Source organism: Saccostrea cucullata, unplaced genomic scaffold, assembly GCF_032062105.1.
Source record: "Saccostrea cucullata isolate Sc308-1 unplaced genomic scaffold, CSIRO_AGI_Scuc_v1 ctg930, whole genome shotgun sequence".
Lineage (NCBI taxonomy): Eukaryota > Metazoa > Mollusca > Bivalvia > Ostreida > Ostreidae > Saccostrea > Saccostrea cuccullata.
The window spans coordinates 74,646-91,459 of NW_026926945.1; the positions used below are offsets into that span (position 1 = coordinate 74,646).

Consider the following 16,814-nt stretch of genomic DNA (forward strand, 5'->3'; position numbering starts at 1 on the left):
TGAACAGGCTAAAATGTGTTTTTTTTTCCTTTTTTTGTTATGCTTAAATACTAAGAATAAATGAATTCTTAAGATTCGTATTTTATTTCTTTTTCCTCTTAGAAAATCGGGCTCAAAATGCTAAATATTTTGAATCGAGGAAACTGATCCAAAGCATTTTCATGATTTGAATGTTTGTCAACAACGAAAATAAAGAGAACCACAATGAACATTTAGTAACCAGGACAGTTTGAAAACTTCTTCATCCTTCTGAAATGGCCTTGTCAACAAAACCGTCACAAAAAGGGACCATGAGTTCCGCCCAAGGACCGCTGCAGATCACAGACTTACCGGAGGAAATTCTGGAATTTATTTTGCTTCATTTGTCGCCCTACAGAGATTTAAAATGTGCCATGCTGGTAAATCGACAGTGGCATCGGCTTGTTCAAGGTATTAACACATATCTGAATTAGATTTAGATACAGCTATTTCCCACACCGAGAATAAATTCCAAAAAATTATTTTAATTTATCTGTATTTTGTCATGAGCTAGGGCTTAAAACAGCCAGACAAATGCTGGGGATCATTTTATACTTAATGGTAGATCTGTAACGTGTCTGGGTCCGTTTATTTAGGTTTAGATCCTTAATCACGTAAATGAGCAAAACAATTATGTAGACTAGAGATAGATCACTGATTAAACAAATGATTTGAAATGATAAATGACAAAGCATATATGAAAAACAAACGAGTCAATATATACATATATTATAAGGATTTTCTATCCTTAACATAAACAACAACAACTAATTTGTATGTATCTGGTCTGTGTCCTGGATGTATCTGTACCAGTATCAGGACAGGTATGTATCTCGATCCGGGACTCGGATAGGTCTTATGATAGGTACGTTTCAGGTTTCTGTCTTGTACCCAGACAGATGAAATAATTAATATGAGGTAAATTATCACTTTATTCCCTCAAAGTACTATTATACTTTAAACCCAGTATACTAGCCACGGTATACTGTATTAAATCCTTTAAAATCCCGTACCTTGCAATTACGCTTTTGCCGACCGTCACTTGTGAGCTCCAACTGGCAACTGCCAGCTTTCAGCAGAACGCTCTTTTATATAGTGATGATCACCCGGACTACCCTTGGCCGCTATCGTATCGCATTACGATAAAGTCCGGGTGACGTAATTCAGCTAGCATCCCGAGCCCGATCTGTCACATTACCCACGCCTCTATTTCTCATGCGTCCTCGCATGACTAGAAACGGTAATGAAATGATGATGTAACATGATGATAAATGTTTTAATGAAGAAAACATGAGTTGTATCCACAAAATGAAAATAATGATAATGATTATGTATAAAGACTATCTGTCTTATCAGCTTTTCAGGAAACAGCTGTATTAACATATTTACATGTTCTAGTCCTGGACATAATCTTGAAGGTAAGTTGGAGCACGCCGTTCACGTCTGGGTCTGCGATCACCAACTAATTCTTCCGTGACTTCAATGTTTCTGTTAGATGACCCAAAGTCATCATCCTGATCCTCTTGATCTATCTGAACATTAGAAGAATCACTTGTCCCTAGTTCTGAACTTTCGAGTCCTAGGTCTGGATCTTCGCCTCGAAGAATTTGATCCCTGCACCTTTTCATCCTGTCGCAATGAATTATCTGATCCTTTCCATTGCGTCCGCAATTCACCTTATATAGGACCTCAGAGACTTTTGTCAGAACCTTAAAAGGTCCTCTCCAATATGAAGTTAGCTTAGGTGAACACCCAGTTTTCCTTTGGGGAAAATAGACATATACCTGGTCCCCAACTTTGAATTGTTCATAGGACATCTTCATGTCATGATAATGCTTCTGTCGAAGGATAGCTCCTTCTAATTGTTTCCTCACCATATTGTGAGCCCTTTCCATTCGATCAGTCAGAATCCACACCCATTCATGACTTGGTACTTGTTTCCAGGATGCGGGTATATCATATATGATGTCCAGAGGGGTGGCAGTTTCTCTACCAAGCATCAGCATGTTTGGCGTGTATCCGGTTGATTCATGCTGTGCCGCCCTGTATGCCATCATCACAAAAGGTATGCTCTCATCCCAATCCCGATGATTCTCGCTGACATAACTACTCAGCATGGTGGCTAATGTCTTATTGAACCGTTCCACCATACCATCAGACTGAGGATGGTATGGTGTGGTTCTTGTCTTTCGGATCTGTAAGTGCTTGCATACCTCGCTAAACAAAAGACTTTCATATTGACGACCTTGGTCGGAGTGGATGGATACAGGAACTCCAAACCTACAAATAACCTCCTCTACGATCAGTTTCGCAACTGTCTGAGCCTCCATGTTGGGCATAGGAAAGGCCTCCGTCCATTTACTAAAATAATCAGAGACTACAAGTATGTAGCGATTTTCCCTTTCTGTGATTGGAAATTCCCCGAGGATATCTGTGGCTATCCTCTCCATTGGGTAACCCACTTGTAAAGGTTGCATAGGTCCTCTCTTTGTTTTAAGTGGAGCCTTCCTCCGGGCACATATGTCGCATCCAGCAACATAACCTCTTACATCGCTTTGCAGTCCCGGCCAGTAGTAACTTTGTCTGATTTTGTTCAGGGTTTTGGTCACCCCTAGATGACCAGATGTCTTGGAGTCATGCATCTGTTGTAAAATAAACCTTCTCTGTGAGAGTGGCATAACAATCTGATATGTCGTGTTATTGCTTTCTTGAAGCTCCCACATACGACACAGCAAGTTATCCTTCAATGCCAATCTACTCCACTGAGCCCACAACGATTTGACCATATAACTCTCAGCAGTAATTTCACTGTAGTCTGGACGCTTCCCCTCCTCCATCCAATTTTTAACAAGTCTTATATCCCGACTTCCATCCTGTATATTTACCAAGTCATTTGATTCATCTGTCCCATTGTCTTTGATCTCATCCTGTAATACCCTTGCATGTGATTGTTCTCCATGCAAATCTTCTTTTTCCCAATCATCAAAATATCCGCATTGGACACATGGGAGTCTACTTAGCCCATCTGCATTGCCATGCAGTCTACCAGCTCTATGCTCGATTTCTATATCGTATGCCGATATCACCTCTAGCCATCGAGCTAACTGACCTTCTGGATCCTTGAACCTTAGTAACCATCGAAGAGAACTGTGATCTGTTCTGACCACAAATTTACGTCCATACAAGAAATGTCTAAAGTGCTTTATAAAAGTCACTACTGCCAGGAGCTCCTTCCTGGTCACACAGTACCTTCTCTCTGATTTACTAAGAACTTTGCTGGCATAAGCGACTACCCTTTCCTGCCCACTCTGGATCTGAGACAGGGCTGCTCCGATCGCATTTTGACTCGCATCAGTATCCAAGATAAAGGGTAAACTGAAGTCTGGATGAGTAAGGATAGGAGCTGTGGTTAACTTGGTTTTTAGGACATCAAATGCTATTTGACATTCCTCTGACCATTTGAAGACAACTGATGCCTCTGTCAGTTTATGAAGCGGTCGAGCTATGTCAGCAAAGTTTGCAATGAATGTCCGATAATAGCTACAGAGGCCGAGGAAGGAACGAACTTGCGTCTTATTTAGTGGCTCTGGCCATTGCCTCACAGATTCAACTTTCTCTGGATCTGTCTCGACCCCATTCTCCGAAATGACATGACCCAGGTATTTCACTTGTTTTGCAAACAAAGTACATTTTCTTGCCTTTAGCTTCAAACCAGCTGACTGTAACTTCTCAAAGACCTGTTCTAAATTATGTACCATTTCGTTGAATGTTTTGCCATATACAATGACATCATCCAAATAGATGAGGCATATCTGCCACTGTAGTCCTGACAAAACAGTCTCCATAAGACGTTCAAACGTAGCCGGGGCATTACAGAGCCCGAACGGCATCACATTGAACTCGTAAAACCCTTGTCTAGTTGCAAACGCTGTCTTATGCTTATCGCTTGGATCTAGCTCCACCTGCCAGTATCCAGCATTCAGGTCTAGAGTACTGAACCACTTCGCTCCCTTCAGCTGATTAAGCGACTCATTGATCCGGGGAAGGGGATAGGCGTCTTTGATGGTTACGCTGTTCAGGCGCCTATAATCCACACAGAACCTTTCGGATCCGTCTTTCTTCTTCACCAAGACTATCGCCGATGACCAATCACTCTTGGACGGCTCAATAATACCTCTTTTAAGCATATCGGATACATGCTCTTGAACTTCTTCCTGCATATGGAATGGTAGACGTCTTGGTGCCTGTTTGATAGCTGGATGAGAACCTGTATCTATCTTGTGCTTAACCATAGAGGTTCGACCAACATCTTCATCAGTAACAGAAAACAAATCTGAGTACCTGATAAGTAAACTTCTGGCCTTGTCTCTTTCATTACTCCCAAGATTCTTAGTGCTTCTATCAAACAATTCCTTTAAATGTTTTGGCATTTCCTTGCTATTACTCTTATCATGGCTGGAAGACAATAATGACACAATCTCATTAACTGGAGACAATTTCCCCACAACAGTTCCTTGCTGAAGAGTCTTATCTGTGGATGACAGATTCATAATTCGGAGTGGCACTGCCTCCTGACGTCTTACCAGTGTTCTGGCTATCATAGCGGAATCCGATTTTCGGAATTTTTCAGATGGTTCTACAAGCCCTATATTCACAGGATATCCCCCATCTGGCCCTGCACATATCTTGCCCTCAGTCATTACTTCAGACCTTGGAGGTATAACTATTCTATTGACCAAAGCAATCTTGTACTCTCGTGCTGTACCCTCCATCTGAATTGGATGTTCTATCCCTGAGATCTCAACCTTGTGTGTGCGCATATTTATGATAGCTTCATACTTGACAAGAAAATCTAAACCAAGAATTCCATCTACAGATAGATCCGCCACTATCATCTCATGCTTCAGAGTTGTTCCATTTAGTACGAGTTCTATAGATGTTTTACCATATATCTCTACACAGGATCCATTAGCTGACAGGACGTCCCTGTCTACTTTCTTTAAGGAATGATTGTCTCCTTGTATGTTTTCAAAGCATACTTTCGATAGTAAGGAAACAGTTGCACCTGTGTCAACGAGTAGATAGGTATCCATCCCACATATTTTGGCAGTCACATACGCCCCGGACTCCTTAATAGAATGAACAATTCTAGAGTGTTCATCAGTCTTTTGCGCTCTGGCTAGGGTCCGGTCATCTGACTTATGCTCAGTCATTCCTCTCATCTTCTGTGTAGGTTCTGAGGGAGAGGTTGTATCTTTAAGCATGGGACAATCTATTTTCAGGTGTTTGTCAGAACCGCATTTGTGGCATCTTCGAGTACTAATACCATTTCCTGTTGTTTTCTTAATTTCCTCTCTCGTCTGCCTTGTATCGCGTCCATTTCTTTGCATTTGAAACTTCCATTGTTTCATGTCTTTTATCTCCCTTTGAAGATATTGCATATTTTTCTCCATGGTCTCTATGAATTTATCTATCTTTGATCCCTGACTGGATCCATGCTTGTCGTGATCCATGCTCCTGACATTCTCGGTGCGACGACTCTCTGCTTTATAAAATGCTTCCAGCTCAACAGCTCTCTGTATAGCAACATTAAAACTGCTAGGTCTGGACTGTTTGATCTTAAGACGCATTTCCGCATTATGCAGTCCATCTAAAAACTGTTCTGTGGCAAGAATCTCACGTACGTCATCCGGTGCTGTGGGATAGGCTAGGTTCACTAGCCTCCGTATATCTTGGCCCATCTCTGGTAAACTCTCTGATGGTTTTTGTCTCCTTTCCTTGAGCTGAGTCCGATACAGCTCTGTTTGGTTCAGTGGGGCAAACCGATCCTGTAAGCATTTGACTAATTTTCCATAGTTCTGTCTCTCATCCCTGGGCTGATTACCCAGCACACCTTGTGCTAGCCCTCTAAGAGACGCAGCTAAATATAACCCCTTTTCCGTCTCAGTCCATTCATTTAAGAGACTAACAGACTCAAAATGAGACAAATAGTCATTCCACATACTGGAACCATCATAAGTCGCAGGTTTAATAAAATTCCTTGGCCTTGATCTATTCCGATTTGTATCTGTCGCCGGATGAGTATTTGTGCCATGTGCTGAATGCTGTCCTCGGTCTCCAGACCTATCATCAGTCTCATCACATGTGCATACATCCTCAGTACTTGCATTTTCAAGCAACCTATCTGTCCGTCTTGTAAACGGAGTACTCGTCCTTGTTTGTTGTATGCGTCTTGGGACACTGGTAGCATTTTCCTGTAGACCTATCATTCGCATAGACTGCTCTATCTCCCTATTCAGATTTTCTATTTGTCTTTCTATCAGTGTTATGTCGTGTAAACTTGACATCGTGAAAATAACAGTAAATTATCAAAGATCATACAATGTAATTTTTAAAAAAATCGGATCTAACCCAAATCCCGACGCTGCCGCCAATTTTTGTAACGTGTCTGGGTCCGTTTATTTAGGTTTAGATCCTTAATCACGTAAATGAGCAAAACAATTGATTATGTAGACTAGAGATAGATCACTGATTAAACAAATGATTTGAAATGATAAATGACAAAGCATATATGAAAAACAAACGAGTCAATATATACATATATTATAAGGATTTTCTATCCTTAACATAAACAACAACAACTAATGTGTATGTATCTGGTCTGTGTCCTGGATGTATCTGTACCAGTATCAGGACAGGTATGTATCTCGATCCGGGACTCGGATAGGTCTTATGATAGGTACGTTTCAGGTTTCTGTCTTGTACCCAGACAGATGAAATAATTAATATGAGGTAAATTATCACTTTATTCCCTCAAAGTACTATTATACTTTAAACCCAGTATACTAGCCACCGTATACTGTATTAAATCCTTTAAAATCCCGTACCTTGCAATTACGCTTTTGCCGACCGTCACTTGTGAGCTCCAACTGGCAACTGCCAGCTTTCAGCAGAACGCTCTTTTATATAGTGATGATCACCCGGACTACCCTTGGCCGCTATCGTATCGCATTACGATAAAGTCCGGGTGACGTAATTCAGCTAGCATCCCGAGCCCGATCTGTCACAGATCCTTATAAAATATATGGACAAAAGTAAAGCACATTACTTATTCAATCATAATTGGAAGTGGTCAACACTGAATACTTTGAAATGTTTAGCCTTTGAGGCTTGTGTAAGTTGTAAATTTTTGTAGGATAAGAAGATCACATTAACTTGTTTTATTACGTCGCTTGGTATTTTTATTTTCAGGAGTAATTCGTCAAATGTATCAAAGCTTTTACTCTGGGATTGTGGAGGGTCAGCTGGAGTGGACGGGAATTACTCCAGAGGTGGGATCCAATATAACAGAGAGGTACTCCCACTGTGCCTGTTATTACGACAAATCCATGTACATCTTCGGTGGCTGTACCTCCACCAACACAACCTTCAATGACCTCTGGAGATTTGACCTCAAAGAGAGACAGTGGATTAGGCCACTTGCAATCGGTAAAAATTCTAAATTTTGTAGTTATACTCTTAATATTGCATTTCTTCTTTCATTTATTATGACATAAAATAAATGTAAACTTGTTTGTTTCACTTTTAACAAAAATTTTAAAGTTAAACTTCGGTATTTTAAACACTGATATCTCTCTCAAAGTGAACCAAACACTTATTTTTAAAGATTTTGACAATCAATATTTTAAATTCTAGGATATATTGAAGCTTCTTTTCATTTTCAGTGAGTTTCAGATAGGTTTGACTGTATAAGGTGTTAAATTTCTGGGTTGAATCCTTTCAGGTACATACCCCTCTCCCAAAGCTTGTGCCAGTTTAGTTGTTTACAAGGACAGTTTAGTCTTGTTTGGAGGGTGGAGCCACCCCACTCCTTACCCTCTCCATCAGGTAATATGACCAGAATAAAAACTTTCTAAAGTCAAATTTAAAATTACAATGAGTTTGATTCTCGATAGTGTGAAGTAACATTTTTAGAGAACAAGGAAGTTACTTTAACATGCACTTTACGGAAATGTGTAAAAATATAATTTTCCAGGCTGCCAGGTTTTTCTCTGAGTTACACATCTATAAACCGGAGCAGAACCGCTGGTACCACCTTAACACCATGTCACCTGTCAGTCCTGCCCCCACGGCCGGTCACTCAGCGTCCATTGTGGGGGACAGGATGGTAGTGTTTGGAGGGTCACATGTCCCAGGAACAGGGTAAGTCTCTTATTTTCTCTGTAATTTTCTACTTTTATCATTAAAGTTCAGTTCATTTTCCCATGGTTTTCTTGTATGTCTTTTTAATTAAATTGTATTTTTGGCTTTGTTTTTATTTTGCATTGGACACAAACTGTTGTTTGTTTTACAGAAATAATGAAGTGTGGGAGTTTAATTTTATTGATATGACTTGGCAAAGAAAACACACTGGCAACAAACGTCCAAACCCTCGCTACGGGCAAACACAGGTCAGCAGATTTTTTTTATGCCCCGCCATGAATATGGCCGGGGCATATAGTGTTTGTCATGTCCGTCTTCCGTCCTTCCGTCTTTCCGTCCTTCTGTCCTTCTGTCCTTCCGTCACACTTTGCGTTTAGCTCTGCTCAAAGCTAAGTTTCAAATATCCAAGATATTTTTATCAAACTTCATATGATGATAGATATTGATGAGAGCTATGCAACTGCATCAACATTTTTTGACCTTGATCTTTCCTTTGACCTTGACCTCACTTTTGTTAAATTAGTGTTTAGCTCAGTTTTAAACATACCACTAAAGATGGATTTATCAAACTTCACATGTTGATACAAACTTGCATGGATGATGCATCTCGGAATGAACACTACCAGAAGTGCTTCGGATGCTGGATCTGATCTACATTTTCCAGATGAGTGACCAGATTTAAGTTTTTGGAGCAGGTCCATTCCTAAGGAATTATAAGCCCTACTTGGACCAAACTTGCATGGATGATGCATCTAAGGATGGACACTACCAGACTTGCTTCGGATGCTGGATCTGACCTACATTTTTATTCCCAAGAAACTATAAGCCCTACCTGAACCAAACTTGCATGGATGATGCATCTAGGGATGGACACTACCAGACTTGCTTCAGATGCTGGATCTTACCTATATTTTCATTCCTAAGTAACTATAAACCCTGCCAGAACCAAACTTGCATGGATGATGCATCTAGGGATGCACACTACCAGACTTGCTTCGGATGCTGGATCTGACCTTCATTTTCATTCCCAAAAAACTATAAGCCCTACCTGAACCAAACTTGCTTGGATGATGCATCTAGGGATGGACACTACCAGACTTGCTTCAGATGCTGGATCTGACCTATATTTTCATTCCCAAGTAACTATAAACCCTGCCCGAACCAAACTTGCATGGATGATGCATCTAGGGATGTTCACTACCAGACTTGCTTCAGATGCTGGATCTGACCTATATTTTCATTCCCAAGTAACTATAAGCCCTACCTGAACCAAACTTGCATGGATGATGCATCTAGGGATGGACACTACCAGACTTGCTTCAGATGCTGGATCTGACCTATATTTTCATTCCCAAGTTACTATAAGTCCTACCTGAACCAAACTTGCATGGATGATGCATCTAGGCATGGACACTACCAAACTTGCTTCGGATGCTGGATCTGACCTATATTTTCATTCCCAAGTAACTATAAGTCCTACCCGAACCAAACTTGCATGGATGATGCATCTAGGGATGGACACTACCAGACTTGCTTCAGATGCTGGATCTGACCTATATTTTCCAAACAAGCAATTCAGCTGCATCACTATTCAAGATATTCTGATCAAATTTTATACACATACAAATTTTCATGTTGCTTTACTAATACATCCTCGGCGGGGCATTCATGTCCTATGGACATATTTCTAGTTAATTTATCCATCTTTTGTCTTAAATACATTGTGTTTTCACACAGGTGAATTTTCAATGTCAAGTATTGGGACTCCAATGAAGTTACTGTACAGATATACATGTACCTATTGTTGTTTTCAGGTTACACTGGATGACACTCACATTTTAGTGGTGGGAGGATGCGGAGGACCTAACCAGGTCAGTAGGTCACTCAAAATACTAGTTCAGGTGTATTTAAAGCAACAAATTAATAGGGTCATATTACCTTTACCAATAAAAATTGATAAAGAATTGAAGTAAAAAAAAAATATCTATCAAATACTCAAACAAATTTCATACTTACATACTAAATAAAAAATAGTGGAAATGTATGACTGTAAATACTATAACCTATAGATACACCTTTGTCATTTTTATCTCAGATTTTCAATGACCTGTGGCTCCTGTGTCTGGACACCGACCCCTGGAGTTGGGAGGAGGTGATCATTAACCAGTCAGAGTTCTCTGCCCCTCAGCTGTGGTGCCACCCAGCTTGTAAGGTAAGAGGAGGATACAAGTTCAAAGTTTAATTTATAAGTTCACCTGATTCACTTTTAAGTTCACCTGAGTCACTCTTAAGTTCACCTGAGTCACTCTTAAGTTCATCTGAGTCACTCTTAGCACATTTCCAGTGAGAAGTGAATGCATGGTTAGGAAGTGCATGAAGCCTGAAAATGTACTTGTTTAAATATAAATAATATGCAATTGCTATGTTGATTGATTATTTTAAGTGCCTTTAACATCTGTCATCAGGTATCAACAAAGATGTAATTTGAATATATGCAAACTACAAATACCATGTATATATAATATTATTCTTTGAATTCTTGAATTCCATTATAGATATACGTGTAGTTCTTCAAATTTTATTATGAATATGCTATATATATTTGTAATATATCTTAGTGGGCTCTGAAATATGACCTATTTTGCCTTTCTTTTATTGACATTGATTTCACTTCAGTGCTTTTCTTTTACAGGTAAATGATAAGATGATAGTCCTGAGTAAACCCTCCAAACCTCTTCGTCCCCCATCGTCAGACCCTCGGAGACCTGCTAATTATGCCTACCGTAATAACAAGATCTGGGTCCCTCCTCATGAGTCCCCCCGAGAAGCAGCTGGGCCTCAGTCTAGTGGTAAGATATTTAATATATCAATCAACTCATAGGTCATATTGTACATGTACCATAAATACCGTATATATACTCGCCTATAAGTCGGTTGTATTTAATAAGCTTATATATCAGATGAACTGACCTCATATGAAACCATACTTTTAATAGCTCGCCTATAAGTCGGACAAAGAGTTTTAAACTAGAGATTAACTCAAAAAAAAACGACTTATAGGCAAGTATATACAGTAATCAACATCAATATATGTTCCATAGATATTTAACATAACAACTCAAAGTAAATATACCTGTATTAGTGTATCATTGGGTTAATGCATACAAAAAAAGAAATTTTAACAGATAATCTCCTAAAATAAATTAATTCTTCTTTTAATGGTACACAATTGTATTTCTAGATATCAGTGGGGTCCTCTTTTAATTAGGTCACCAGAGTAAACTCAGTTGACCTATTGCTATCCGTTTTTGTCCCTCGTTGTCGGTTGTGTGTCTTACGTTAACATTTGAACATTTTCAACTTCTTCTCTGAAACCCTTAACTAATTTCAACTAATTTTGTCACAATGCATCTGTGGATGAAGGGGGAACAAAAATCATGAATTTCATGGTCCCTGCCCCCCCCCCCCTCCTGGGGTGGGGCCAAACCACTAAAATTAATGCAATCTTTAAAAATCTTCTTCTATACTCCTTGATATCAAACAGTCAAAATACTGGCATTATTGTAATCAGCATTTAGTCCTCTACCAAAATTGTGAAATTCATGGCCCCAAGGGTCAGGGGTTCTAGTGCTAGGGCAGGGCTATAAGCTTATTCATCAGCGACAAAAATTAAAAGCCGGCTGCCTGCAAAGCTTGTCTGGCTCACACCTATAATATATAGTGAACATAGCATTATTTCAAAATTTGAAAATCCATAGATTATTACTTTGAAAATCCATAGTCTGAAAATAAAGTAATGCTTTGAAATCTGTTGTTTTGTATTACACTGTAATCAACCATTTATGATGAATTAAAATTTATGATTGAATTCCCAAAATTTTGAAAAATGTGGCCCAAGGGTCAGTGGTTCCTGTGGGTTGGGGTGCACAACTTGTTGTTATACAGTGGAAATGCATTTTCTCTTTGTTATTACTCTGATCTACCTCTGGGTATTAAGTAACCAAAGTAAGCAGTTGTGAATTTCATGGCTTTTGGTTTAAAACATGAACAATTCAATTGTTGAAGAGTTGGTATATGATACTCAGGTGACCTAGTATAAGGCCTGTGGGCCTCTTGTTAATTTCTTTATAATGTGTTTTATTTTCATAAATAATTTTTTATAAAAAAAATTAAAAAGTCTAACCAGACTTTCTTTACATATTTTATTAGGTATTCATGTGATGTATTTATTTACAGCAAAATTTTTACAAGAACGCATCTAATTTGGATGTAAATAATTTTTACGTTTTCTTTGAAAAAATACAAAAAAAATGCTGAAACCTTTGTTTAAAAAGGATGACTCAGAGATCTATAAAATAAAAAATTGGTGTGGCATTCCACCTTAAAACCTGCAGTATAATAATGTTTACTTGCAGTCTCAAGACAAGCAGGTCCTACCTTCAAACGCCCCGTCTCTGAAAGTGATGACAGCTCAAGTGCTGATGATGAAGAAAATTCAGGTCAAAGGTCAGACAGGAGTCATCTGGAGTTCAAACATCCTGGTGATGTGGTGAGGGGTCGAGGTCCCTCCCCTCGGAGATCCCCCGTGTCTCCTAGCCGACTTCAGAGTTATAGTTACGTCACCGACCCTGACACGAGTGGTCCGTCCATGCAGGCCTTCAGCACCAGCGACGCTCGGCCGGGGGTGTTAGGTGGACGACAGAACGCTGTAAAAAACAGGGAAAAGCAGCTGGAAGCACTGAGAAAGTTTGAGGAGAGACTGAGGGAAAGTTTGGCAAGGCCTCCAGGGTCACAAGGTCAAAACCAACCAACCAATGACAATGTTAGAAAAACTCGTCTGAGAGAACTGCGGACACCCATCCATCTACACGTGCTGGACATTTCTAACATAGTGCAATCTCGGACTGCCTCGTGGCAGCCAGTGAAGGAAAACCTCTCACTGGAGGCCCCGGAGGAAACAATATTCTACACGCTGGTGGAGGGGCGGGGCGAGCTGGTCATGTTTGGGGGGATTCAGCGGGACATACAGTCCATGCAGAGAGGAATGGATGTCAAGTCCCATGTTGTCAGCAACAACCTGTACATGTTGTCACCTTCCAGGATGTCCTTATGATGGTCAACAACAACCTGTACATGTTGTCACCTTCCAGGATATCCTTGTGATGAACAACAACCTGTACATGTTGTCACCTTCCAGGATGTCCTTATGATGGTCAACAACAACCTGTACATGTTGTCAACTTCTATGATGTCCTTATGATGAACAACAACAACCTGTACATGTTGTCACCTTGCAGGATGTCCCTGTGATGGTCAACAACAATCTCATTAAGTCGTTGTCATGTAGGATGTCCTTATGGCAGTCAGCAACTATCTCAACCCCACCATCCACGCTGACTGTGTGATAATCAACTGATATGAAACTTGTTAAGAATGCTTGTATTTGTAAGGGAAATAGAAGGCAAGGTTCTAGTCAAAATTTCAGGAACTCTGTAGTGTTAGGATAAAATGCACCTTAGCCTTGTGTATTGGATACATTAAAACTGTTTATATTCCCTTCTAGGGAATGTTTTGAAAAATTTTTAATGTGTAATGCAAGTAAAAACAAGCTATTCTGATATTTTTCCCTTCAGTTTTATACAATATACAACAAAAAACTCTACCAAATTTACATTTTATTTTAGTGAAAGCTTTGAAAATGTCTCATAAGTTTTAGAGTGTGGGATAAATGGCCTTAAATTTCATCTAGTTCATGGAGAAAGAGTTTTTCTAGTGTGATATACTAGGCGATATACTACTGAACATGTTGTAGTTCTGTCGTTTGTTTCTGCTTAAAACAACAAAGTAAATTAATAAACAAATTAAAATACTTTATGAGGTTTACGTATATTATGTGTTTTAAAGAGACCTGGGTTTAACGAATTAAGCGTCCAATACAACTTCATTATTTATGTATATGATATCTTAAGCTGTCAACTATCATCTGGCAAAAAAAAAAATTACATACATTTTATAGTTTATACATGTAGACAATAAAGTCAGAAAATGGCTATAACCACCCAGTCCTCTTAAACTGAATTGGATCCTGCATATTATTTATAAGGAGACCGTGATCCCATTGTTCAATGTCCAAATGATGGCAAATCAGGTGTCTCTCTTTTTGTCTATGTAGTAATCTCAACTATCCATATAAATTATCCATATAAAGGAAACACATAAGATCAAAGACAAACCAAACTCTTTTTCTGTGTGATATTTTATTTACAAATCATGTTCCATAAAAATACTTCTGAGTTCATATACTTCATGAATACCTTATGCAAACAAAAAATGAAAAAACATCCATGAAAGAGTTTTCTTAAGTTAACATTTTCCATCCACGCACACACAAACACAGCTTACAAACTGCATTATTTTTTCCAAATGTACACGTACACATGCAGACATGCAGAAAATATCTTTTTTGTTTCCTCGATGATTTCCTCTCAGGGATGATCAAAACTTTCTTAATTACCCCCCCCCCCCCCCCAAGCAACAGGAACTCCTGACAAGCTTGACTACAGGTACATTACAGATCAGTATTGTTGGGGGACACTCTTTAATTCCAAGCTGGTAAGTTAGGGCTATTGTTCTTGCTGTTCTATGAAGTCCCCCTGCTGTATGGAGTGGAGTTCCTATGGTCTATGGTTCTAACTGTTCTATGAAGTCCTGCTATATGGAGTGGAGTTTCTATGGTTCTAATTGTTCCGCTATCTCCCAGTGCTGTATCGAGCGTAGTTTCTCGGCCAGCGTTTTTAGCTGTAGCAGTCCATGTGGTTCCCTTTTTTTCCACTTCAGCATCAGGCGGTACACCTTCTCCACCGGATCCCAATCCTTTACCTCCTTCTCCACGTCCTGGTAATCCCGACTCCCGACGACAGCCGTCACTAAAAAATAAATAATAACAATTCCAACTCCCGACAACAGCCGTTACTAAAAAAAAAAAAATAATATTAATCCTGACTACCGACGACAGCCGTCACTAAAAATATATTTAAAAAAAATAATTCCGACCACAGACGTCACTAAAAAATAAATAATAATAATCCTGACTCCTGACAACAGCCGTCACTAAAAAATAAATAATAACAATTCCAACTCCCGACGACAGCCGTCACTAGAAAATAAATAAATAATAATCCGACTCCCGACGACAGCCGTCACTAGAAAAAAATAAATAATTATCCCTATTCCAGGCGACAGCTGTCACTCAAAAATTAATTAACATCTGTACTCATTGTGCATTACATAGCAATGATTATCAAAGATTCCAAAGCTAACCATAACATTTTGAATATGCAAATTAATGCCTTAAATAAATTATTTCCTATAAGCCATTAATAGGGCTGGGTATTGGCCAGAAATTTCGTTTTGCTGTATGTTAAACTGTATTGCGATATGTATTGCAATATTTTCAATGAAAATAAAATGGCATTTTCTTAATAAATTTACTTTAATTTACACACAAATTGTACAAATCTATGATAAGTAGCCAAAAGAAAAAAAATCTCGTTAAATTTATTAAAGTAATGCTCTGAAATACATTCATAAAACAACTTCTGTCTTACTGTTTGGCTTCATATCAAACATTTCTTACATTTATTTTTATATTTAATAATAAAATGTCTTAGTCTAATTATTTTGCAGGTATATCAATATTACAAAAACGTATTGCAATATGATATTTTTTGCCATTGTATTTCAATATACCGAAATATCGATATTTTTGCCCAGCCCTAGAAATAAATGATCATGGTCTGCTTGTATACATCTCTATTTAGATGAATGACTCCCAAATATTAATTTGTTCAATCATTTAGAATGTCAGACACAAGATCCAAAACACATAAATGTGTACTAGTTTATTATAGGAAAGGATAAGGGATATATATGACTCTTGAGAATCCTTTAATAAAATTAAATCTGGGCTTTAAATTATTTATTTCACATGGACCAGCTGTGGAAACGTTAAATTAGGATACTAAATATCAGGGTGTAACATTATAGGACTATAATTTTAATAAAGATACAATTTTAAGAAATTGCAAGCAGCTAGGTCATGTCAGTTACATTTGCCAAAACTGGATAAACATTTGAAGAGTTATGCCCCTTGTCGCAGTGTTGACTTACTTCTGTACAGCCACTGCTGAGTGTCCGGGGTATCACACACCTGCTGAGCCACCCACGCCAACTCCCAGTTCTCCACCTGGCGAGTAGAATCTGAAACAAACCACCTGTACAATGCATATTACTGGAGATATTGAAATTGAAAGTTAATGAAAGCTGTATCAAGTACATCTTTAAATATAACAATATATGCAGAAAAATACATTTAAAGAAAAAAATAACAAAGTAATAACATCACCAATCATATAACTGTCATCTTACCGTAAACTACAATATTCCTGACTGTCGGCATTTGCCGAGGTTCCGGAACAGGGGCATCGCCGTGTCCTAACGTTTTTGTTTCACGCACCATTTTTTGGGAATTCCCCCAATCTATATATAGAATACAAACTTATTTTACGAAATAACTCGCGCGCAGTCGCGGGATG

General features: G+C 38.8%; 2 protein-coding genes across 2 annotated transcripts; one reads left to right on the forward strand and one right to left on the reverse strand.

The window, feature by feature from the left end:
- Nucleotides 1–132: 132 nt before the first annotated feature.
- LOC134272981 (F-box only protein 42-like) lies at nucleotides 133–14,094 on the forward strand. Its single transcript, XM_062755151.1, has 9 exons — nucleotides 133–429; nucleotides 7,270–7,506; nucleotides 7,802–7,905; nucleotides 8,054–8,220; nucleotides 8,372–8,468; nucleotides 10,035–10,091; nucleotides 10,316–10,432; nucleotides 10,913–11,069; nucleotides 12,636–14,094. The coding sequence occupies exons 1-9, from the start codon at nucleotides 255–257 to the stop codon at nucleotides 13,331–13,333; spliced, it is 1,809 nt and encodes a 602-aa protein (XP_062611135.1). The 5' UTR covers nucleotides 133–254; the 3' UTR covers nucleotides 13,334–14,094.
- Nucleotides 14,095–14,730: 636 nt separating this feature from the next.
- Nucleotides 14,731–16,772, reverse strand: LOC134272983 (uncharacterized). The gene is made up of 3 exons (XM_062755154.1): nucleotides 16,648–16,772; nucleotides 16,390–16,479; nucleotides 14,731–15,146 (listed from the first exon to the last, which is right to left on the reverse strand). The coding sequence occupies exons 1-3, from the start codon at nucleotides 16,736–16,738 to the stop codon at nucleotides 14,950–14,952; spliced, it is 378 nt and encodes a 125-aa protein (XP_062611138.1). The 5' UTR covers nucleotides 16,739–16,772; the 3' UTR covers nucleotides 14,731–14,949.
- Nucleotides 16,773–16,814: the final 42 nt, after the last annotated feature.

Excerpts from the sequence above, each read along its gene's own strand:
- LOC134272981 (XM_062755151.1), top strand. The coding sequence starts at position 255 with ATGGCCTTGTCAACAAAACCGTCACAAAAAGGGACCATGAGTTCCGCC. Across the intron at positions 7,906-8,053 it reads CTCCTTACCCTCTCCATCAG|GCTGCCAGGTTTTTCTCTGA; the intron begins GTAATATGACCA and ends ATAATTTTCCAG. Across the intron at positions 10,433-10,912 it reads GGTGCCACCCAGCTTGTAAG|GTAAATGATAAGATGATAGT; the intron begins GTAAGAGGAGGA and ends TTTCTTTTACAG.
- LOC134272983 (XM_062755154.1), bottom strand. The coding sequence starts at position 16,738 with ATGGTGCGTGAAACAAAAACGTTAGGACACGGCGATGCCCCTGTTCCG. Across the intron at positions 16,480-16,647 it reads CAGGAATATTGTAGTTTACG|ATTCTACTCGCCAGGTGGAG; the intron begins GTAAGATGACAG and ends GGTTTGTTTCAG. Across the intron at positions 15,147-16,389 it reads TCAGCAGTGGCTGTACAGAA|TGACGGCTGTCGTCGGGAGT; the intron begins GTAAGTCAACAC and ends TTTATTTTTTAG.